The following is a 25,224-nucleotide window of genomic DNA, read 5'->3' as shown; positions in this document are numbered from 1 at the left end:
GGAGAGAGAGAGCACCTAAGAGATGATCCTCTCCTGTTGCCATCTTGGCCCTGCCCCCGCCCTTGGTCTTTTCCAGGAAGAACACAAGAAAATAATGCATGCAAATGGCTTGATTTCAATCCCACTTTCTTGGCATTCTTTGCTGAGGAAATATCTCAGAAATTCCTGGACAGATTAGCCTGGGTTTGGAGCCTAGAGTGATTAAAATGTCTGGGGGAAGAACCACTGTAAAGGGGCAGATTTCCAGGGTGGCATTTCTGACTAGAACTACCCTGAACTGGCTTAGAAATCCTCCAGGTGGGAGAGCTTTCCCAAAGGAGAGGCCAGAGGATAATAGGGTGCCCTAAAGGTGGGGGATTTGGGTTTCCTCTCCAGGAATTTCCATGTGACTGGTAACTGGAAGTCAAGGAAGAGGGAAGGAAATGGATTGGATCCAGTGCTGTGTGAGTGAATTCAAATGTTCCTGAGGGAGTGTGTGTTTGTTCTATGTCCTGTCTTGTGTAAGTGTCTGTGTTGGGTGTTTCTGGGTCTGGGGGTTCACCTTAAGTTTAAACTATGGGGAAGCTGAGAGTTGGGCTGAGGAGTTTCAGAAGGTAGGGGAGGAGGAAGTAAGTCTTGCAGCATCCCCCTCTGGAACTAAGCCCCTCACTCACTGAGCTGGTGGTAGCTGTGTTGTTGTATAGAGTTAAAGAGAAAAGGGGAGGGGAACTTTTAAAAAAATTTTATTTATTTATTTTGAATTTTACAAGTTTTCCCCCAATCTTGCTTCCCTCCCCTACCCCCCACAGATGGCAGTCTATTAGTCTTTACATTGTTTCCATGGTATACACTGATCTAAGTTGAATGTGATGAGAGAGAAAAAAGTATCAGAGCAAAATTACATGAGAAGATAATTATTTTTTTAAGTAAAGGTAACAATCTTTGGTCTTTGTTCAAATTCCACAATTCTTTCTCTGGATAGATGGTATTCTCCATTGCAAATACCTCAAAATTGTGCCTGATTGTTTGCACTGATAGAATGAGCAAGTCCATTGAAGTTGACCATCATCCCCATGTTGCTGTTAGGCTATACAATGTTCTTCTGATTCTGCCATCTTGCTCAGCATCAGTCTGTGCAAGTCCTTCCAGTTTTCCCTGAACTTCCATCCCAGGAGGGGGACTTAAGGAGGAAAAATCTGTGGTTTGGGGAGAGTTTAGAAAAGAGAGAACTTTTAATGGCAAGATTGAGAAGTTAGAGAAGGGAAAATTTCTTATCCTTATGAGAATCTGGGAAAGCACCATGTTTTTTTCCCTGGGTTGGGGAAGGGGGTGGTGGGTTGGGCACATGTTAGTCTTGATCCCATCTGCCTTCTTGTTAAGACTTGAATGCTAAACTGAGTTCACCTGAGAACTATACCCACCATGGGGTGGGGCAGACAGGATTTAAGGGAAAGAGACCCCTTGGCAGGTGGAATATGTGATTGGGAAAGGAAGAAAATATAAAATCCATGGGCTAGGAGTCACATTTATTGAAAGGAAATCATGCTTAATAAATATCCCTGCTCTGGCCACTTAGCCTAACAGTGATGCCTCTCACTGTTTTTAAGGTTTCTGAACTGGAGTTTTGGGAACAATTCTAAGGATTTTATTTTTTAATTTTTATTTTTTTTTAGTTGTTGCAATGCAAATGGGGTTAAGTGGCTTGCCCAAGGCCACACAGCAAGGTAATTATTAAATGTCTGAGGCTGGATTTGAACTCAGGTACTCCTGACTCCAGGGCCAGTGCTCTATCCACTGTGCCACCTAGCAGCCCCTAAATACTGTATTGTTAAAGCCTGGGATTGATATGTGATTGCTCTGAAGTATGACCTCCTTCTGGGATAGAGCTGTGTGTTCGTGAATAATGTAATAATGGAAGGATTGCTTTGTACAATCTAGTAATTTGTGTGTCACTCTTATTGCTGCTCTATTATATTGAAATTAATAACAGATTGGAAATTTAAAGCTACCTAAGATTTTCCAATGGTTTTAAAGAAGTCTGAAAGGTAATTTGCATGTTGGGGGGGCATCGAAATGAAGCAGTGGAAAGAGCAGTGGTCCTCAGATACTGAATGATTACCTAGCTATGTGACCTTAGACAAGTCACTTAACCCCAATTGCCTTGCCAAAATAAAAATATTAATTTGTATAAGGATGGCTAGTAGCTAAATAAGTTTATGCATAGAAGTTTCTAGCTATATATGTGTGTGTGTGTGTGTGTGTGTGTGTGTGTGTGTGTGTGTGTGTGTGTGTGAATTAGGAAAACTTTGGATGTTAGGGATCCTTGAGGACCACAGTCGTGAAATAACAAGGATAATGGTTTAAAACCCTCTTGACCTTTTGCTGCTTTGCAAATGTACTGGTTTGATTTCTCAGGAGACCAGCATGACCCAGCTCCTTTGTTATTTCCTGACACTGATCAAGAATCACAGAACTGCAACAATGAGCAAGTATGCATACAAATGTGTAACTGTTTAAACAATATGTAATGATTTAATCAATGTGTAACCTTTAACATGATTGGTGCTTAAGCTGGTAGCATGAGTTGGCCACGAGTACAGAAGTAGACTAGGAGGCAAGCTGCTACATGAACCTAATAAAATTTGGAGTATTCACTATCTCTGTCTACCATCTCATTACTATAGCTGAGAATAGTCCTTAGATGGCAAAGGACTCTCACAGTAGACAGTGCACCTTTCATTTGGATGTGTATGCATATTCCAAAACTGGCTGTTTGCTTTGAAGTAAAATCACCTATGTAATGTGAGAAAGATAAACACAAGAAAGATAATTTGAGATTTTTCTGTGCTCCTGGTTAAAGGAGACATTTGTTAGTTGTAAACCACAACAGGCTAGAAGGAAGATGCTCTAGCCAAGGGGAATTGGATACACCATCTTTATATAGAGATAGAGTAGGTATGATTTCAGACAAAAGGATGTCTCTAGAAAGAGGGAGGAGATGAGGCATGTAGGGCCAATCATAGTTAGAATTCCTGGTTTTAGCAAGGACCCAGGAAGAACACTCAGAGATTTAGGTAGGGAAATCATTAATTGGGATCCTATTTAATTATGATTGAAATTTAGTTAATTGTACTCACTGGAAGTTCTAATTAGGTAAAACAACTATTTAGATTAAGGGACTTTTAATCAATTTTCTCTTTTAATGTCAGATATCAGGATGGTCAGCAAAAGGAAGTGCTACTGGATCAATGTCATGTTCTTAGAGCCAAGGAAGTCAATGGGTTAAAGCTGTCTGGTGACAGGGATGTTCAGCCAAAGGGGTAGTTTCTCAGTATGACTGGATAATGCCTCACCTGGAAGAATAAATCTGACTAAGACACTTGACTACCCACATGACCTCTGCCTGGACACTGACATTCAATAATTAAATCTATAAAGGAATTTTCCTTTGATGTCCTGTATAGTAACTAAGTTTTAGGTGTATTGGATTTCATAGCCAGATAGGTTAAGTGTGTGACTCTGACACCTACTATCAGCTACATGTTAAGATAGGAATTAAGTTTCCTTAATTTTTATTTAGAGGGGATATTTAGGTAAGAAGAATGGCAAGTTCTTAGGATAATTATAGTTTTGTGGCCTAGTTTAAGGAAAGGAATGTAAGTCAGATAAGTATAACAGGAAAAGGAAAATCTATAGTGTATTTGAGAATATTTTGGGAAAAAATTCATTTTGGTTAAGGATATTTGAATCATTATTATAATGAGAGCAAAGGTCAAGCTTATTTTTAAGCCATATGTTGGGTACTCTTTGATCTAAGGTGGTTGTTGCATGGATATGTCACAAGTTTAAGTAAATGTGATAATTCTCATTGGGTGTTTGCTCATGTAGAGGGCTGCTTCATTCAGGACAGAGGAGCTGGAGGCAGGGAGGCAGTGACTGGAGCAGGACTAGGATAGAACTGAGGAGAGGAGCTGGTACCTGGGACCAGTGTGCTTCATGAGTAGACAAGTATGGTGTAGGAAAAGTTTGAAAAATAGTTTCTGGGTAATTAATCATTTGATTAATGATAGCTAGTGAATAATTAATAAAGGAATGGTCACTTGACTTTCTCTGGTAAACAAAAAGACCCCTCCTGGAGGCTTCTTGATACTTAAATACTCTTAGAAAACTGAATGCTTCCAACAGGTGGCAATCAACTCTGACTGTTAAGAATTAGAGAGACACAACATAATTAACATGGATCTATGTTTAGCATGATTATACATGTAAGGTCTATGTTAATTTGTTTTCTGTCTGGGGAAGGGGGGAGGGAAGGGAGGGAGGGAAAAATGTAAAACTCAAAACCTTAAAAATGATTATTGAAATCTACAGTTTCATGTATTTGGAAAAATTAGACTTAAAGAGATTTTAAAAAAAGAATTAAAGAGAGAATAACTGTTAGAAAGAGAAGTGAGTCTATTCTAATGAGGGACTGGGGTGGGGTTTGTCTTTGCTTATCTCACTCCTAAGACAAAGAAAGACTCATCTAGATCCAGAATACTACTGAGCCATCTAATCAAAATCTACCCCCAATCCAAGTCCCCCCCCCCCCAGTAGAACATAATTGACAGAATTCACCTGAGTTAGATTCTTTGTGTAAGGTTTTTCTAGTTGGAATGGGTAATAATTACAGTTGGATCAAAAGGTCTAGCTGGAGCAAATTTTGGGGCAAAATCAGTAATGACATCTAAAGACTAATTGTATAACCCACAGGAGTTTATTTCTGAGTGAGGAAATTGAAGGAAAGCTGAAGGAAAGTCCAACCTACAGCTAGAAATCATTGATTAAAATAATTCAACTCCAAAAGACTAAATTCCTAGAGTCCGCCTGTGGGACAGATTGGGCATGAGATCATGTTGACTAAGGGTCAAGAGAAGAAGAGCAGACTAGGACATCCAGGGATGGACTGCGGCTGGTATCTGAGACCAGGTGCACATTCAAGGATTGAAGGGAGCAGCTCTAAGAACAAGCTACCTGCAAAAGGAAACCCTAACAATTCCTATCTCTCTACCTAGTCCTAGTTCCTGGATGGGGATGTGTGGAGGACTATGCCAAGGGGGAAACATGGCTAAGAGATCCATCCCTCTGACTCCCAGGGGGTAATCATCTTTGACAAAACCCACCTATCACAGGGACAACTTGGGAGTTTTTTGCTAATCTCAGGAAAGCCCAGGTCCCTCAGCCAGTGCCAGACCATATGTTTAGATCCAAAGGAGCTGCCTTAGACAAGAAATCAGGGGATCTCAGGGCCCTCTCACAGCAATAGTCACAGGGTCTAGTGACTAATGGAAGGAGTAAAGGCATATATATATATATATATATATATATATATATATATATATATATGTATGTATGTATCTTACCTCTGTTCCTCTGTAGTTGGTCTGGCAGAATTACATCACCAATGTAATTGGTCAAGAGGCAACCCAATGAAGACCCTCAAGATTATTACAAGAATCATTGTAGCAGGAATCTTCTGAGATGTGGCGAGATTCTCTGAAAATAGGGTCCAAAACTCCATTAATGTGGAAATCAGAAAAGGGGAAAACCCTGTTTCTTGATCCCTGAGCCCAGGATAAGGGAACGAGTACAGAGGGAATTAGGATCCAGAAAATCCCAGGCAAGCCTATTGACATGTGCCCAGATGATGCTGTCTTTCTCCCCCTCCACCAGCCTCAAAACAATTCCCCAAGCTTCCTTGGGACTTCACAGAATAGAATGTAAGAACTATAAGAAAGCTTAGAGAAAAATCTAATCCAGATGTTTACAGGAAGAGAGAGAGAGCGAGAGAGAGAGAGAGAGAGAGAGAGAGAGAGAGAGAGAGAGATATTCCATCCTGCAACTTGTAAGTCACAGAGCCAGGACTGAAGTCTGGGTCCTCTGCCTCTCAATTAAGGCTTTTTCTAACTATCCCACAGAGTTGAGTTCTTAAGGATTCAGAGACATTCAGAGGTTGATGGGATGTTAGGTCACAATCAGTCTAACCTCAAAGGTAGAGAGGGCCAGTGAGCAGAGAGGGGAAGACCTGTCCAAAAGGTTCCAGTGAGGTGATAATAGAGATAGGACCAGACCCCAGGTCTCCTGATTACACAGGATACTACTTTCTTCAAGTCTTTCTAGATCTGGTTCTTTTTTTTTTCTGATTGATATTTTATCTTATTTTTACAATTACATGTTATAAAAGGTTTTTTTTAACATTCATCCCCATGCATATGCATATTTTTAAGTTACATAATTTCCGTCCACCCTCCCTTCCCACCCCCCCCCCCCTTTCCTCAGCAGCAAACAGTCTGGTGTACATGAATATTAGTGTTTAACAGGTTTACAGATGAGTCATCTTCCATATGAGGTAGGGTTCCTATTTAGCCTTCCTGCTCAGGAAAGCTGCCCCAGGTGGGATGGGCAAGGCCTCCTTCTCCTGAAGGTCTTCAGCCAGAGGCTGAATGACCATGTCTCCTGGATGTTTTAGTAACTTCAGGGATTTTCTTTCAGGTACTGTTGGGACTGGGTGGTCTCTGAGCTCTCTTCCAGTTCTGAGGTTGTGTGAAGAAGCTGAGTCCTGGAGAAAGAGTTCAGGGAACCTGAGGGTGAGGCCTCTCCCTTTGTTCCTTCATCCTCTGAGATTCTCCACATCATTTCTCTTCTCTTTTCTCCCTCTGGCCATAGGAGGAAAGGCTTCCCTGATCATTCAGGCTGTTTCCTCTCCCTGTGCCACTGATCCTGTCCCCTTCCCTCCCTCCCTCCCCAATGATCCTGTGCCATATTCATACCTTCTCTCATTCATCTGCAGTGTCTCCTTTTCCAGGGGTTTCTTCCCAGTGGTCTAAAAGCTTAGTCAAGACTTCCTAGTTCTAAAATTTTTCAAATGCTTTTATCAATTTCTAGTAACTAGTCCTTCACTGCTAAAAATCAGGAGAAATTTGCTTATCCCCCAAAATGTCCTTAGTCCCTCATGACTTTGGGGTATCCCAATAATTTTTAAATTATTTTTTCTGAATCTGTTTTCCAGATCAATTGTTTTTTCAGTGAGATGCTTCACATTTTCTTCTAATTTTTCATTCTTTTGGTGTTGAAGTATTGTGTCTTGGCTTCTCATGAAGTAAACAGCTTCCTTTAGCTCCATTCTACATCTGAAGGATTTGTTTTCCTAGGAGAGCTTTATTACCTCTTTTTCCATCTGGCCAATTCTGCTTTCTAAAGCATTCTTCTTCTCAATAACTTTTTGAACTGTTTTACCTATTTGACCTATGTTGGTTTTTAACATGTTATTTTCTTCAGCATTTTTTTGGATCTCCTTGACTAAGCTGCTGACTTCTTTTTCATGTTTTTCCTGCATCTCTCTCATTCCTTTTCCCAATATTTTTCTATCTCCCTGACTTGATTTTCAAAATCTTTTTTGAGCTCTGTCATAGCCTGAACCCAATTTGTTTTTCTTGGAGTCTTTAGTTGCAGAAGCTTGTACTTTGTCATCTTCAGATTGAGTATTTTGATGCTTCTTGGGATCATAGACAATATATTTCTCAATGATGTTTTTGTTTTTTCTCTGTTTACTCATTTCCCCAGCCTGTGCCTGGTTTTGGGGTGGTTCCTGAGCTTTTGAGTATTATTGGGACCTCCCCCCCCCCACAAGGATCTCTGTGTGTGAGGCTCTGTCCTCCCTCCTGGTCTGTGAATGACCATATGTGCCCCCCTCTGCCCAGGGTTGAGGTTGGGGGGGGGTCCTGCTGTTCTATGGGGGGCCTAGACTGCAATCAGGATCTGAATGTGGTCAGAGTCCCAGAGTCCTGCTCCAGGTACAGAGGACACACCTCGGAAGTCTCCCTCCACTCCCCGACCTTTGGTAGGCTGAGCACTCAAGGCTCAGTTGCCTGGGGGGGGGGCTCCTGGGCTCTGCCTGCTTCTGTTTCTTGGATCTGGGTTGCCTGTGACCATCACTGATCCCTGAGTGCCCTGAGTGCTGGGCTTCACATGCTCGCTCTGGCAGAGGTCCCCCACTGATCTTCCAAGTTGTGCCTGATGCTCCCCAGGGTGTAGATCAGGAAACTGCCCTCACTGCCTGAGCTGTGGCTCCCAGGTGCCCTGGGGCTGCCTCTGGGAGGCTGATGTTTCTTCACTCTGGTGGGCTCCCCCTCGAACCCCATGGAGTGGAGTCTTTCCACTATTTTCCAGGTTACCTTGGTCTGGAGAATTGCCTCACTGGATCCTTTTGTGGGTTCTGTCTCTTGAAAATTTAGAGTTATAATTTTATGATTTTTGTAATATTATAGAGAGAACACATAAGAGAGGCTTGCCTCCTGTCACTAACTTGGCTCTAGCCCCTATAGAGATCTTTTGTAATGAAGTTGGCACACAGAATTTCAGTGACTTGTCCATAGTCAAAGAATAAGTGTAAAGGCAGCATCTGGAGCTTATCCTTTCTGACTTCAAGCCCTGTTTGCATGCACTCTACCATCCTGCCTTTCATTCTAGCATATAACTAATTTATTTCTAGCAGGTGAAGTATCCTATATCTTTATCTCCATTAAGACATAAGACCAGATCCTCTTCCCTTCTCTTCCCTACAGTCTCATCTAGCACAGGACTGGACACAGAAGAGAAAGCCACTAGGTCAGTGTGGATGGAAGTTGTATAAATGAGAGTCAAAAGGCCTTTGACCCTTCATACCCACTCAGTGTCTTGTTTTTGGGTGTCAGGGTGAGACCTGGAATCTTTTAAAGAGAGAATAGAATCATCTTCATTTTTTGAACTCCAGGACAGAGGGGAGGCACCATAATCTATTGGAGGAATCTGAAGAATCAAAGGGAGGGAAAAGAATTGAAGCCATGAGTCACGGTTCACTTCCCAGAATGAGTTTGTCCCTTTCTCAAAGTCTGTGATTTCACACATGGAGGATCCAAGGGATGTGTCAAGGAGGAAAAACATGATCAGATCTGGACTGAGAAGAGCTAAGTCTAATTCCTCCAAAGTGTAGGATCTTGTACAAAGTCCCTCCCTCTCTGTGTCTCATTTAGGTATATGAGGGGTTTTTGACTCTTTGAAATCACTTTCAGTTCTAACAGTCTGAGATTCACAACAGACCCATAAACCCTACAGGGCCTACCTGCTACCTGCAGTTCAGTGTGGGCTTCATCATAATTCTCAGGTGACCAGACATAGCAAGTATATGAACCAGAGTCAGAGACCTGGACCTGCTGGATCCTCAAGGTCACCTTCCCCTCAGCCAAGTCGTGTGTTAGCAACTCTGTCCTCCCCTGGAACTCAGGCCCCTGGGATTCCTCTAGGTTATCCCCACTGGGGAACCTGTGCACGAGGGTCTGGTGTCTGAACCACTTCACAGTCATGTTCTGAGCATCCATTGTAGGAGAGAGTTCACAGGAGAGGGTGACATCTTCCCCCTGCTTGACCTGAATGGACTGGGCAAGACCAATCACTGAGAATTTTCCTTTCTGGCATTCTAGGGACACAGAAGAAGTTCAGAGGACAATATAGACCAAGGATTCAGATTATTTGTGTGGTTGATGACCCATCAGATGAAGCTTTGACTTCTGGATCAGCTTCTGCTCTGTTCTGGACCCACTTCTGGATAAATCACTTTCATTACTGTGGACAAGATATTCTCTCTCTCCCCACTCCTTTGTATGGTCATAAAGAGAGGGAAGTTCTTTGAATACTGAAGGAAGGCCTTCTAGACATGCTAGTGATGATGATAAAGATACTTCCTGTTAGTAGGATCCCTTCCTTCTTTGTCTTTCTATTTAAATGCTCCCCATCTTCTAAAGCCATCTTAGTTGTCATAGCCCATAGAAAACCTTTCTGGCTCTTCATCTATAACAATCCTCACTTACCCATATTACCTAGGACAGAGTGTCATACAAAGTATGTGGTTACTATTTGCTGAATTCAATTGAATATCAATGAATTTTGCACTTAGTCAATTCACTTAGCATATATTATTGACTATTATACTTACTTGTGCCTCTTGTTTCCTTACTACAGATAAAGTCCCTTGAAAGCAGTGTCCTGGTTCAATGTAAACATTATCTCTCCCTCACCACTAAGTACAGGGTACTGAAAACAGTAAGTGCTTAATAAATGATAATAGCAACAACAATAATAAGAGCTCCCATTTGTATAGTATTATTTAGACCAGCAAGGTGTCTCAGTGGATGGAGTACTTGGCCTGGAGTCAGGAAGATCAAAGTTCAAATTCTACCTCAGACACTTCCTAGTTGTGTGACCCTGGGCAAGTCACTTCATCCTGTTTCCTCATCTTTCTTATCTGACAAATGAGCTGGAGAAGAAAATGGAAAACCTCTCCTGTATCTTTGCCCAGAAAGCTCCAAATTGGGTCACAAAGGATTAGACAGGACTGAAAAAACAGAACAGCATCAATAAGATGACAATTTAAGTGTGTGGTACACTGCAATTTTTTTTTTATTTAATCCTCACAACTGTGGGCAATAAAAGTTCTTAGTATCCTCAATTTACAGAAACTGAGGCAGGTAGAGGTTAGGGGGCTTGTCCAAGGTCACACAAGACTCAAGAGCATGTGCTCTGTCCATTGAACTATGTATGTACATAATTCTTGAGTCTGGCCCACTTACACTCCAAAGACTATAAACCCCTTAGGGGCAAAAATCCTGGTGCCTTCTCTTATCTTTCCAACATCCCTGGGCTGGGACAGAGGACACACTTAGTATTTGTAGTTGAACTGAAGGGCACAGAATGCTGACATAAGACAGGACAGAAGTCCTTAGTGGTTCCACATCTTCCCTAGAACATAGGACCTGGGGGTCAGTCCTTTTCTCCCAGGTCTCTGAGGTCTAGGCCAGAGAACAAGTCCCCCAACCCTCCAGTGGGAAACCCCAGGTCTGAATAATCTCTCTGAGGGTAGAGTCCAAGGGGTTTACAAACTCGGTGGGACCAGGGCTTATGTCAAAGAGGGGATCCAGCTTTCCTTGTCTCTTTTTTCTCTTGGAAGAAAAGTAGGTTGAGAAAGACCCTGAAAGTCTAAGGCTAGACCAGCAATAATGTTTTGTTGCCTTTGTAAAATTGTCTTCTGACTCTGTGGCTGCTCCCAGAAACCTTCGTGGAGGCCCCAGGAAAGCAGGTGAAGGAAAGCAGTCAGGGCAGCCCAGAGACCCTAGAGGATTGGTTTGAACTGGGGACAGGACCTGGTTCAAAATGTCCCCTGGCTACTGGATAAGGACAGAAATATTTAAAATGAAGAGAAAGTGAGAAGGAGGCTCTGCCTTGTGGTTGCCCAGCTGAGCTAAGATGGGGGGGGCCCATGGAGTAGACCCCAGGGGCAAAGTCACTGACAATCCTTTGTGGGTTTCCATGTGGGAGGGTCAAGCCACTTTGTATTGGCTGCAGAGCTGGACCAGGTGTGACCAGACTAGATCCCTTCTTGTCCACATCCAGGCTCAAGCCCTGGAGAACCTGCAGGGAAGAATCCAGTGTGGCTGCCAGCCCAGGAAGGAAGCCCCAAGAAGATGGGAGATTTGTGCATGGAGTCCAGGGGGCTTTGGACTTGAAGTGTGGGGGGACTAAACTATGCAGGAAGTAGGTTCAACTGCGATGGGAACCTGCTCCACCCCCAACTCTGCAGAGACTGAGGTGTGGGGAGGGATGATGTCCTCAGGTGTCCAGGAAAGTGTCCTTTGTACATTTGTTCTCATGACACTGCTTTAAGTATCATTGTATAAAACTAATCTGGCTCTTAAGTGGTTCCATGGAATAAGGGCCCGGAAAGGGCTAAAATGAGGGGAACATTATTGGTGCCGGCTTGAGTCAATGACAGAGAGGCTGGATATCCCCAGACCCATTAAATGTACCATAAAAGCCTGAGGGGCTTAAAGAAAACAGAACCAACCTCCAGTCAGGGGACCTGAGAGTCATTGTGGCAGAAAGACTAATCCACAAGCTGTTATGAGGATCTAGGAAAGCAATGTATGGAAAGTCCTTTACACCTTCTAAAGATCTGGGCCAATGCCAATGACTGAAGGTCCCATCTAGATCTAGAGAAACCCCATGACCCTGGTAGGACTTACCTGTTACCTGAAGGTCAAAACTGGTTTCATTATGAAAGGTGCCTGCCTGGAAATAACACGTGTACTGGCCAGAGTCAGAGAGCTGGACCTGATGGATGATCACGGTCACCTTCCCTTCTGCCATGTCCTGCCTCAGCAGCTTCGTCCTCCCTTGGAATAGAGGAGCCTGGACATCCTCCACCTCCTGTCCCCTGCGGTACAGGACCACAACCAGAGGGCCTCTGACCCACTTTACAGTCATTCCCCGAGCATCCATCTTAGGGAAGAGGTGACAGGAGAGCAGGACATCTTCACCCACAAAGGCCAGGATAGGCTGGACCAGAGGACCAGATACCATGAATGTTCCTGTGTGGAGAAGCAGGAACAAAAGAGAAGAGAATCAGAGACCACTGAGGTAGAGTGACTTACAGAGCAGGAAGGGGGAGCCCCAGAATCATGAGGCTCTTTGTGTGTGTTACTACCCAGGGACTGCTTTGCTTCCCCTTTGGGGAAATCACTCTCCATACTATGATATATCTATGAGAAGGGGATCAGACATTCTTCCTTTTACTATCCTGTATATATCTCAAGGGCAGCTGGGATTCAGTGGATGGAACACTGGCCTTGGAGTAGAGAGGATGGGGGTGGGGTGGGGGGCTCAGACACTCACTAACTGTGTGACCTTGGTTAAGTCACTTAACTCTGATTGCCTCAAATTCACAGCCATCTTCAATCATTCTGATTCACATCTGGCCACTTGACCCAGTTGTCTCTGGAGGAGAAAGTGAGGTTGGGGACTTGGCACAGCAGTCCCTTGATCAAATACAATTCATGTGTTTATTATGACATCACCTCACTTATGTCATGTCCTTCTTTAAAATGAAGGTCAAACATCGTCATCATCACCTGATATATTCAGAGGGGCAGAACAGCTGATTAGGGGCCGAAAGTTTGGGGTTGAAGGCAGGAAGACAAGAGCTCTTGTCAATAGCCCTATGGGGGACCTATGGCCTCTGCCCCTCCACTGAGTTTGCTCAGAGATCACTCACTAAACAGAGGAAGGCCAGGCTTCTAGGCTGGCATTGTATTTGTTCTCATTCTGTGCTGGAGAGACCCCAATGAGACAGAGTCATGTGGCTCAGTGGGGGAGAAGGTGGAGGGTGATGATGGAAATGTGGGGGGCTTCTCAGGCATTTCTGTACTGATGCCATCCTGGGGAGGGCTAGACACAGAAGAGAATATAATATAAGAGCTGTGTGACCTTGGACAAATCACTGAACCTCTCTGGGCCTCTGTTTCTTCAAAAAAATAAGAACCTTGAAATCATGATCTTTTGGGGTCTGTTCCATTTCTAAAACTGTTATGATCTTTCTTTTCCCATTGGCTGTTTGTGTCTCGGGAGAATCTCCCTGCAGTTGTTTGATATAGAGTTTACAATTAGCTGGACCTTTTGTCTCTTAGTCAGAAGGGGAAAAATAGCTGTGTCCTCAATGACACCTTCCAATTTCTTATTTTCTTGGGTGGGTCTGGGTCAGAAGTGATGGACCCTTGCATCTGAGGAGGGTCTTTGCTCTTACAGTCTCATACACACATAGTTCAAGAGGTGAGGTCCTAGGATGGACACCAGCATCCTCAGTCATCTGCCCATCAGAGGGAGGCAGGAGTGGGGAGTGGTCAGTGCTGGGATGCAAAGGTAGAGCTGCTGGGAGGCAGATAACCTCTCACTGATACTGCTGCTCCTGGGTTTCCTGGAACCCTGGCAGATCTTTGTGGCTGAAACCTCCTTCCAGGTGCCTGTCTTCCTCAGGACCTGGTCTGGGACATCTCTATGAGAAGCTCTGGCTCCTGATTTGGCCTGGCCTGAGGTTTGGCTCCAGACCTTTCCCTCTTGCTCTTGCCTCCCCAGCAGGGACTTTCCTTCAGGTCCGGGGATTGTCTTCATCACCAGCACATGTGAGGCCCTTGCTGGGGAAGAGGGAGAGTCTGGAAAGTGCTTTGTTGAGCCCCTGAAGGAACCTCCCCAGAGAAGCCTTTCAGACCTCACTTAGAGCCTCTTCTTCCCTCTATATAGGACAGAGTCCTGTTAGACAGAGAAAGGAGGATCTTGGGAGGCTCTTGACTGAAAATCAGAAAACTTAGATTCCTATCCTGTGTCTATCATTTCATGCTAAGTAAATCCCAAGCAGTCTAAAGCTCTGGTGCCTTGCTCACAAAAATGAGTATGGGGGATTTTATGCTGTCTAGAGTGATTTTAAATGGAGGTCTTTTCCTATCTCTTCTTGCAGAGTTTTGTTCATGATATATAAGTGTTGATAATTTATGTAAATTTACTTTATATCCTGCTCCTCTAATGAAATTATTCATTGTTTCAATTAACTTGTTGAGCCTTTGAGATTTTCCAAGTATATCATGATACCATCTGCAAAAAGGGATAGGAATCATCTCATTTCCTATTCCCATTTTTTGTTATTGCTAGAATTTCTTTTTTTAATTTTTATTTAGTTTTTCAACTATATATTTTTGTTTTGATTTTCACATTTTTCTCCCTCCTTTCCTTCCCTCCCCCTCCCCTGACAGAAACTATGTCAAATATATCCATTTTCATTATATTGTAAAAGAAGAATCAAATCAAAATGGCAAAAACATTAAAAAGAAAATAAAACATAATACATAAGACAACTTTTGAAAAATTGAAGATAGTAAGCTTTGGTGTGCATTTAAACTCCACAGTTCCTTCACTGGATCTGGATAGCATTTCCCACCAGAAATCTTTCAGAATTGTCTTTGATTATTGTACTACTGAGAGGAACAAATCCATAGAAGTTAATCATCAGTCAATGTTGCTGTGAGTGTGTGTTTTTCTGTAGTCCCTCATGATTTCTTAAAGAGCAATTATAGTCCATCATATTCATATACCTCAATTTGTTCTGCCATTCCTCAGTTGATGGACATCCCCCAATATCCAATTCTTTGACACAATGAAAAGAGTTTCTATAAATATTGTTGTTCATATGGATTTTTTACCCTTTTTGTGATCTCTTTGAGATGCAGACCTAGTCATGCTATTACTGCATCAAAGAATATGCACATTGTATTGCCCTTTAGACATAATTCCATATTGCTTTGCAGAATGGAATTCACAACTCCACTAACAATGTTTTACTGCCCCTATTTTCCCACATCCCCTCCAAACAGTGATCATTTTCTTTTTAAGTCATATTGGCCAATTTGAGAGGTGTAAGGTAATATCTCAGAGTTGTTATAATTTGCATTTCTCTAATCAATAATGATTTAGAAGATTTTTTCATATGATTATTTTTAATTTCTTCATCGGAAAACTGCTTTTTCCATATCCTTTGAACATTTATAGGATTTTAAAAAAAATGTACTTATTTAAAGCAATGGGGTTAAGAGTGACTTGCCCAAGGTCACACAGCTAGGCAATTATTAAGTGTCAGGCTGGATTTGAACTCAGGTCCTCCTGACTTAAGAACTGGGGCTCTATCCACTGCACCATCTAGCTTCCCCTATTAAATATATTTTTAATTGCATTATAATCTTGATGGAGCAAAACTATAATTTAGTAAGAGAGTTTATGCCTATAAGAAGTCTTTTAGGTGTAGAAATGCAGACATGGGAAAATTCTCTTCTGTCCTTATATGGCTAAACACAGGCTTGAGAAAATTCTTTTATCTACAAAATTCCTGAATTACCCTCATTTCCAGATTATCCCTGCAAATGAGAATTGCTTTCTCCCCTTCAGCCTTACTGGCAATTCCTATACCATTAGTTCACTTTCTCAACCCTTTCCCTAGTAAAGTAGCAGGTCAAAGACCCCAACAACTCATCATCTGGCAACAGGCTGGTGGAGGCAGGGACAGATTCTCCTATTGAAACTTACCCTGTTTCCCTTTGTTAGTCAATTAGTATGATCTCTACTAATCATCTCCCACTTTTCCTGAGCAAATTATTAAATTTTGCTTCAAGGGATCCTTTGTGCTTGTGTTCTCTTATGAACCGACAGTAGATCAAGATATTAGAGTCCTTGAGGGCAGGGTCCCTGTCCTCAAGGATCTAGCTACAATCCGAAAGGGATAATTTTAATATTTTTGCTTTTACATTTTTAAGTATAAATTCATTCTAGTCTTAATATATGGTCAGTCTTTGTAATGGTACCATGAATTACTGAAAACAAGATATATTCTTTTCATTTCCTTTCAGCTCTCCCCAGATATTTATCATATCTAGTTCATCTAAAATTCTGTCATTTTCTTAACTTCTTTCATATGTTTTTGATAGATTCATCTAATTCTGAGAGGTGATTATTTAAGTCCCACAATTTTATTAGTATTACCACCTATCTCTACCTGTATTACATTTAACTTTTTTAATTCTTTAAAGATTTTATTTATTTTGAGTTTTACAATTTTTCCTCTAATCTTACTTCCCTCCCCCCACCCCCATAGAAAGCAATTTGTCATTCTTTACATTGTTTCCATGTCATGGCAATGATCCAAATTGAGTGTGATGGGAGAGAAATCACATCCTTAAGGAAGACACATAAAGTATAAGAGATAACAAGATCAGACAAAAAGATAAGTTTTTTTTTACATTTAACATTTTAAAAAAATATGTGCTAAAGTATTAGGTGTATATAAGTTAAACACTGATATTGCTTCATTGTTTATGATAACTTTTATCAAAATGTAATTATTTTATTTATCACATTTAATTAATCTATTTTAGCCATAAATTATTCTAAGATCATAATTGATACCTGTCTTTGTTGCATCAGCTGAAGTATAATAAATTCTTCTCCTAACTTCCACTTTAGTTCTGTGTGTATCTCTCATTTTTAAATGTGTTTTTTTAATCAACTTATTAATCAACTTTTTAATCCTTCTTTTATCTGTTTCCTTTTTATGTGTTAGTTCATCCACTTCACATTCAAAACTTTGAATACTATCTTTAGATAAAATACCTGGGAATACACTTGCCAAAACAAATGGAGGAACTATATAAACAAACTCTTAAAAATCTTTTTATAAAAATAAAATAAGATATATATATATATACATATATATATACATATATATATATGTATATATATATATATATATAATTGGAGAAGTCATGGATAGTCAGGACCAATTTAATAAAATGACAATTTTTCCTAAACTAATTGGTGTATTCTATGCAATCCCAATTAAATTAACAAAAATTATTTTTACTGAATTAGGAAAAATAATACAAAATTCATTTGGAAGAATAAAAAGTCAAGAATGTTAAAGTCTAATGGGAAAAAAAGGCAAAGGAAGGAGGTTTAATAATACCAGATCTTAAACTATATTTTAATGCCGTAATTATCAAAACTCTATAGTATTATTTAAGAAACAGAAAGGAAGAACAATAGAACAGAGTAGACAAGTAATTCAAAGCAACAAATAATAACTTAGTTTTTGAGAAGTGTAAAGATTTATATTTGGGGATAAGAATTCACTGTTTGGCAAAAATTGTTGGGAAAAGTAAAAAGCAATATAGCAAAAAAATTGGACATAAACTAATATTTTACACCATTTAATAAGATAAGGTCAAAATGGATACATGACCTAATAATAAAGGCATCTATTTCAAGAAAATTTAAAGAAGTCGGGACATATTACTTATAAGACTTGTGGATAGGTGAACAATTTATGAATAAACAAGATATAGAGAACAGTGACATATAAAATGAATAATTTTGATTGCATTAAAATTAAAAAGATTTTGTAGAAATAAAATAAATGTAGCCAAGATTAGAAAGAAAGCAATGGGGGAAGAGGAAGAGATAGACATTTTCTGAGATAAGTTTTATATCTCAAATATATAAAGAAGTTTGTACAATATATAATAATATGTAGTAGTATGATAATATAAAACATTAATGATTCTTTCCCCAGTTGATAGTCAACAGATATGAACAGGGAGTTTTCTGATGAAGAAATCAAAACAACTAATATTATATTTAAAAAATGCTCTAAATCATTACTGATTAGAGAAATACAAAAGGGGGCAACTAGGTGGTGTAGTGAATAGAGCACCAGCCCTGGAGTGAGTAGAACCTGTGTTCAAATTCAGTCTCAGATACTTAATAGTTACCTAGCTGTGTGACCTTGGGCAACTCACTTAACCCCAAATACCTTGCAAAAAAACAAGCAACAAATAAAAGAGAGAAATGCAAATTAAGAAAATCTTGAGATATCATTTTACCCCCAACAGATTAGTTAAAATGAATGAAAAGAAAAAAGACAAATGTTAGAGGGAATGTGGAAAAATTGGAACACTAATTAAATATTGGTGGAATTGTGAATTGAGTCAACCATTTTGGAGAGCAATCAGGAAATATGGCAACTTATTGAACTTCCTTTACTCATTGATCCAACAATATTGCCACCAGGTGTATTTCCAAAGGTGTTTAGGGGAAAAGGAAAATAGCCTATATGTTCAAAAATGTTTATAACAGTTCTTTTTGTAGTGACAAAGAACTGGAAATTGCAGGGATGCTCATTAACTGGGGAATGATTGAAAAGTTGTGATAAATGATTATAATGGAATACTACTGAGCTATAAGAAATGATGAACTCCATGATCTTAGAAAAATATGGATAGCCTTGCATAAAATAATGAAGAGCAAAGTGAGCAGAATGAAAAGAACATTCTATATAGTAACAACAATATTGTTTTAAGAACAACTTTGGCTAAGTCATTTTGACTCCCCAAAAAAGTTGAAAGAACATCTGAAGAAAGACACTATCTAAATCCAGAGAGAGACCTGATAATAGGAGGTATGGAAATATTTATATATAAATTCATATATATGTATAGATACATAGGTTAGCTAGGTGGCTTAGTGGATAGAGCACTGTCTTGGAGTCAGGAAGGTGGGAGTTCACCCTCAGGCACTTACTATTTACTAGCTGTATGACCTTGGGCAAGTCACTTGAGCCTGATTGCCTCTCTTCCATGACCAACTCCAGTAATCTTGACTCATATCTGGTGACTAGACACAGATGTCTCTGGAGGAGAAAGTGAGACTGGTGATTTAGCACAGTACCCCCCCCCCCACCACACTCAAATCCAATTCATGCTTCTGCTATAGCATCGTCTTCCTGATGTCATGGTTTTCTTTGAAAATGAAATACAAAGGGGCAACTAGGTGGCATAGTGGATAAAGCACCGGCCCTGGAGTCTGTAGTACCTGACATAAGTATGTATACATATATTTTTATGTATATATTTATATAAAAATATATATTTATATATGAATTAAAAAATATATAAATATAAAATTTATATATATATATTTTATATAAAATATATATTCATATACATTTCTGTCTAATGGTAGCCATTTCTAGTAGGGAAGGGAAGAAAAAATGTGATAACATTATTATATTTTTTAAAAGTATAGGAGGTTTTATTTTACATATTAGATCTGCAGTTTCATGTGCAATAATTTTTTATTATACTATGTTATTTTCTATCAATTAAAATTAAATAAATAAAAATAAAAAATAAAGCAGGAGTTGGAGACTGGATCAGAGGATGGGTAAAGGCAATCCCAGGTTTAATGCTCTGTGAATCTCTATACTATTGATTGGGATTCCAGGAAGATCTGGCCATAAATGTTCAACTCTTGCTGAAAACTTTGCCTTACAAATGCATAAACATATTCCCTCTGCTTCTATAAATTCTTTTCCTTAGATTTATTTCAGGGACAAACAACAGTGATCTTAGTAGTAAGATTATGGCTTTGTTCTAACTGCCAAACAAGTGCTGAAAACTTGTTAGGATTTGGGGGAGTAGGAATAGGAGGGAGGCACCCAAAATGGGTTTGTGGACATACACTCTTATTTAACTACTTCATAGAAGCTGAGGGATTTTCTATCCCCCAGTTAGATAGTTCTCTGGAACCAAACATGCCCAATAAGCTCTGCATCACCACAATAAAAAATGATCAATCTTATCTTGGAACATTCAGGCAACTTTTGTTAATTGCCTGGTTAAGTATGGTGACTCAGGATCCCTGGTCCAAAGAACAGCGTTACTTGGAGCTAAAAATATTTTGGAATTTCCATCAGTTTCTTGGTTGTAAGCTTGTATTCTCAAAAGTCACTTTGGGGAGTGCCCAGCAATATCCTCTAGTTTTCCTATATTATGAATATGAATTTTGCTCTATTAGTATAGTAGAGAGAAATAAAATGTCCCTAATTCAGATGGATCCTCTATCCTTCTAATCAAATGGAGATACCTGAAACCTCTTCCATATGCTCTCATACACCCGTCATATTTTGCTTTTTTGTTAAATTTTTTTTTTTTTTGCAAGGCAATGGGGTTAAGTGGCTTGCCCAAGGCCACACATCTAGGTAATTATTAAATGTCTGAGACCGGATTTAAACCCAGGTACTCCTGGCTACAGGGCCGGTGCTTTATCCACTGCTCCACCTAGCCGCCCCAGCCCTCATATTTTGTACAAAATAACAAATTCCCTCCCTTTCAAGAGTTCAATAATTAAATTGAACAATGTCTTCATCTTCTTTCCTGACGAGCGTGAATTCCTGTTGTGAGAGATGCTTCTGTTTCCAATGTGTCTCCCCATGAGTCTGGAACAATAAGGGACTAACTGGTGAGATCCTCTCCAACTTTTCCATCCTCTGACTCTATATTGCCAATATTGAAGAAGATGTCTAGGAGGGCCAAAATGACCCTGAGATCTGAGTCTGTGCTTTGTCTAAACTTTTCACTTTATAATATTCAAACACAAGGCTTTGTGTGCAACAGGGCCAAATGAATGGTTTTTGAATTGATGAATGGAATTGAAACATCAGTGAATAGTGGGAGATCACAATGGCAGAGACCAAAGTCAACTTACCTGAGCTAAGAAATGAAGACAGATGGAGGATGAATGTGAGCTTCAAATACAGAGCAGGGCTGCTGTGGGAAGCTGGCCAGTGATTCCCCTTTCTGATCCAGATCATGGTTGACAGGAGCAAAACTGGGGGATGCTAAGAACAAGCAAATATTTTGGCAGTGAAGAGCAGAGAATTGTTCCCTCTGACCCCTTAGCCCTGCAATTAGAAGTATTGTCTCAAAATCTCAGCAATCACATATTAAAGGAGACAGACCCTGTGATCCACTTTGTGTTTCTCCCACCTCATTTCCCCTCATCATTTAGATCTCATGGGAATTGGTCACCCCATATTCATTTCAGCCTCCACAGTTCAGCTCACACTAATTTTTTTTTCCTAACCTATAATGACATTATAAGGGTAGGGGAGAGAGAAGGGAGGAATGGGCAGTAGAAAGAAGAAGGAAGGGGAGGGGAAAAGATGGGAGGGTAGATAAGGGGAAGAGATGGGAGGGAAGCTATGTTGGCCAGCAGTGAGGCAGTTCCTACTACACACAAAGGTTGTTAGTTTAAATCTTGATTAACACACCTGGCAGGTAATCTTGCCGTTTGCAGGTCTCTACTCACTCAGACTTTCACTGATTAGCCAAGGATGGGTCCCCAGGTCAAGCCTTACTAGGTCACAGTTTGAATATTGCTTGGCTAAGAGTGAATGTAAATAAAAATTGCTTCTGTTTTGATTATTTTTTGACAAGGTTCAATCTTTGCCTCATTTATTTCATACCTACCTAGCCTTAATCACTGAATAGGGGCTGCCTCCCTCAACCTGAGAGAGCTATTAAAGACCTTAGTTTAAAATGGCCTAGGTCTCCCATTGCCTCTAGGGCCATCTCCAGTCCTGGAGCCAGAGAAGGAGAAAGTGAGGTTTGTGACTATAGTTCTGACTTACACTTTTGTGCAGTAGAGTACTGATAAGGATCCTTTCCAGAAAGCAAACTTAACTGAGAAAATGAATCTTAACCACTCCAGAAATTTCAAATAACTCTCAATCTCCAGGGAGATCCAAATTCTCTCAATCCTTATGGAAACCATACTTCCCTGCTTCCTATATCCCATACCCTCTGGAAGGCATGCTCTCCCTACCTCCCATGCTGGAGGATGCTGGCACCCAGCTGGAGGGTCCTTCCTTCCATAGCAGCTTTACTTTCCATTTGCCTCCTTGCTCTCCTCCTTAAACCACCCACCCACCTTTTTGACCTTTTGGTGACATGAATCCAATCCAATTCCATGTCATGACATCGAAGCCCTGATGTCATGACTATTCTCCAGAATGAAGGACAAGCAACAAGCAACCCCCTCCTCCCAATACCTGGAATGTCCTCCCCATCTGAATTCACTTCTTGATTTTTAACTCTTTCCTAAAGTGGGCTCCACTTCTGGGATAGACGACCTGGGCCCAAGCTCCAGAGAAGCTTCTAGGGACCTGAAAATTGCAGTTCTTCCAAGACTGTGATGCCCCGAGAAGAGCTGTCTCTGATGTCCGGGCCGCTCTGCTCTGGGGGGACCACAAGCTCCCTTTTCTACCTTGGATCTGTGAGAAGGGTCCCCTTCATGTGGAGCAATAAAAAGACCTCCTGAAACCTCTTCCTGACCAGTTGTTCACCCTCCTTACAGTCTTTTGGTTAAGATCTCCGAAAGCTGCCTCTGCCTCTGCCTCTGCGTCTGCCTCTCCTCCTGCCCCTGCCTCTGCTACTGCCCATTGGTTCTGTGCCTACCAAGACCTGCTCCAGCATTGCTACCAGGCTGCTCACCTGGGCTGCAATCCTTTCTCCTCAAGTGAATCCCAGCTTTCCTGTCAACCTGCTAAGTTTTCCCTCTGCAGATGCAGGACTTGTTTGTGGCTCAGAGGTATTCAGAGGAATTTGGGGCGACCTCAGGCTGGTCTGGACCTTTCCCCCACATTTCTTCCCGCCCTCTTATCTCCATTCATCTTCACCCTCCCCGTGTTCCTCAACTTCTCACTAAAATCCCACAAGAAGCCTTCTCTAGGACCGCTAGGTGGCAGTGGATAGAGCAGGGGCCTCAGACACTTAATAATTACCCAGCTCTGTGGCTTTGGGCAATCCACTTAACCCCATTGCCTTGCGGAAAAAAACCTCAAAAAAACCCCCCCCAAAACCTTTTAAATTATTGATAACTGCCAATGGGACTCTCTTTACACAGGCTGGTTGTTTCCTGTAAATAATGGTTTGGGATTAATTTAAAAGTCTTACTTTTGTATTCCCTAGACCACGGAGAGTTACCCAATCATGATAGTTATACTCTCAAAGAGTTGTCATCCTCATTCTTTCTTCATCTCTCCCCAAAGAATGAGGGTGTTTTTGCCTCTTCATGTCTGTGTAAAGGTTCCTTGGCAGGAGTAACGATTGCCCCTAAGGCTAATGCGCAGAGAAGAGAATACAGTAGTAGACATCGTTTCCAAAAAATACCCACATATGGACAGACGAAGTTATTTTAAATGCAACAATATTTCTTATAAATCAATACTGTAACAGAAGGTTTTTAAAAAATAGAGAAATCCCCACATCTAGGAATAATGTTTATTCCAGCAAACAGAACTCATGTGTTCCTGCCGTTTATATTATTATTATTATTATTATTATTATTATTATTATTATTATTATATTTTGCACTTTTTTGAGGGAAAAAAACCATGTTCTTCTTCCTCCAGAAGCACCCATTTAATCATTCACATTAGCCTCCTCAAAGGCCCTGAGGCGGGCAGGCCCCTACTTTAGCTGATGTCCTTTTTGTGTTTCTGTTTTCTGAAATTACAATGATTAGCTACCACATGCAAGAGAAGATATTAATGTCTTGCCTTCACATTCGCAAAGAATACTAGCGGATAAACCATGCCCCCCGCTGCCGCCATAGGAAGCCAACAGAATGCCCAGGGCGCACACCTGGTGGACAGCAACCAGCAACGTCCTCCTTCCTTTGCTTCTTCGCTAGGTGACCAGTCCGTTGGGTTCCCCGGTGTATTCCGTGTTCTGTGTTTGCTTTTCTTTCTTGAGCCCTGAATTCGCCAGGTGAAGTATCACTGACTAAGAGGGTTTTGCACAATTTCTCATCGCTCGCAGGATAGGGAGAGACCCCTTTTCCTAAACCAAATGAGCTGGGGCGCTTGCTTGCGCTTTGTTTATCGCCCCGCACCTCCCCAATTCCGGACCAGCCGCTCCTGGTTCCTTCTTTCCTAGGGTTCTCGGTCAAGTTAGCAAAGACGCTGCTGGCCACAGAGGAACAAAAAGGGGTCGAAATTGAACGCCCCGGAACCGGCAGCTTTAGGGTCTTTCTTCCTAATGTGGCACAGTCCGGCACAAGGAACAAAGAGGTGGCGAAGCCATTCTAATTTGGAGTCTCGCTGGTGCGGTTGTAGAAAATTCTGGTAATCTACCAGCCTTCCCAGGCTCCTCCAGTCCAGAAGACGTGGGACTTATAGGCAATACTACCGCTTCCCATCACTTTTACTTCGTTTTCAAGCGCCTATTACTATTTTAACCAGAGCGAAGTCAGCGCAAAGCCCCCGAATCTGAATGGCCTGGATTTCTTAAGGAACAGGGCAGGTCAAAGCCTGCAGTTTCAAACACAAGCCATAGCGTTTCCTAATTAACAGGGGCCGCTGACAGATAGCGCCGCGGATCAGGGGAGCCGCGCTGTGGAGGACCACGGGGGGCGGGGGGCGTCTAAAGCAAAGCCACCCCCCAACAGCGCCCGGACCCCTGCAACTCGCCTCTGGAGCAAGCAGAGAGAGCAAAGCGCAAGCCGCGGCTTCGGAAATGGGGACTTAAGGAAGCCCAGGAGACACCCCAGGGTCCTAAGCGCGCGCTGGAGCATCGGGGAGAAAGGCCCAGGCAAGAGTGGCCCCCGGGGTTACCCCCCGCACAACCCCACCGGAATATTTCGGGGAGACGCATTGTTCGTTTGAAGGCGGTTCCTTCAGCACCCCTGCCGCACGGTGGGCACAAAGGCCGGGCAGGTGTTCTTTCTCCAGCCCCGGAGGTGCAATCGTGAAAGTGCGTGCGGGCAGTCTGGATTCAGGAGAAAAAGGAAGAGAGAGAGGGGAGATCTGCGCCTTCGTCCAGTCCCTTGGCTGGCCCAGCCGCCAGCGGGAGCAGTTGAACGAGGGCGCCGTAGGCCACCTCGGGGTGCTCCTCTACAGACTGGGGTCCCCCCCGCCTTGCTCTTGGAGACCGACTTGCAGCGCCCCTTCTTGGCCTGCTCGCGCCT

At 41.6% G+C, this 25,224-nt stretch overlaps 1 protein-coding gene across 1 annotated transcript; it reads right to left on the bottom strand.

The window, feature by feature from the left end:
• Positions 1-788: 788 nt before the first annotated feature.
• LOC141488524 (myelin-oligodendrocyte glycoprotein-like) lies at positions 789-24,655 on the bottom strand. Its single transcript, XM_074188649.1, has 5 exons — positions 23,901-24,655; positions 20,962-21,094; positions 12,072-12,416; positions 5,382-5,514; positions 789-1,175 (listed from the first exon to the last, which is right to left on the bottom strand). The coding sequence occupies exons 2-4, from the start codon at positions 21,065-21,067 to the stop codon at positions 5,417-5,419; spliced, it is 549 nt and encodes a 182-aa protein (XP_074044750.1). The 5' UTR covers positions 21,068-21,094; positions 23,901-24,655; the 3' UTR covers positions 789-1,175; positions 5,382-5,416.
• Between the last annotated feature and the right edge of the window lie 569 nt (positions 24,656-25,224).

Source organism: Macrotis lagotis, chromosome 1 (genome assembly GCF_037893015.1).
Source record: "Macrotis lagotis isolate mMagLag1 chromosome 1, bilby.v1.9.chrom.fasta, whole genome shotgun sequence".
In the NCBI taxonomy this organism is placed as follows: domain Eukaryota; kingdom Metazoa; phylum Chordata; class Mammalia; order Peramelemorphia; family Peramelidae; genus Macrotis; species Macrotis lagotis.
This window is presented reverse-complemented; position numbering and strand designations above follow the sequence as displayed.

Bases quoted from the DNA above. Each gene is read 5' to 3' on its own strand.
- LOC141488524 (XM_074188649.1), bottom strand. From the start codon at position 21,067: ATGATCTGGATCAGAAAGGGGAATCACTGGCCAGCTTCCCACAGCAGC. The intron at 12,417-20,961 runs GTAAGTTGACTT...TTCTCCACACAG, and splicing joins GTCTTCATTTCTTAGCTCAG to GAACATTCATGGTATCTGGT. The intron at 5,515-12,071 runs GTAAGTCCTACC...CCCTATTTTCAG, and splicing joins TTTTGACCTTCAGGTAACAG to AGAATCTCGCCACATCTCAG.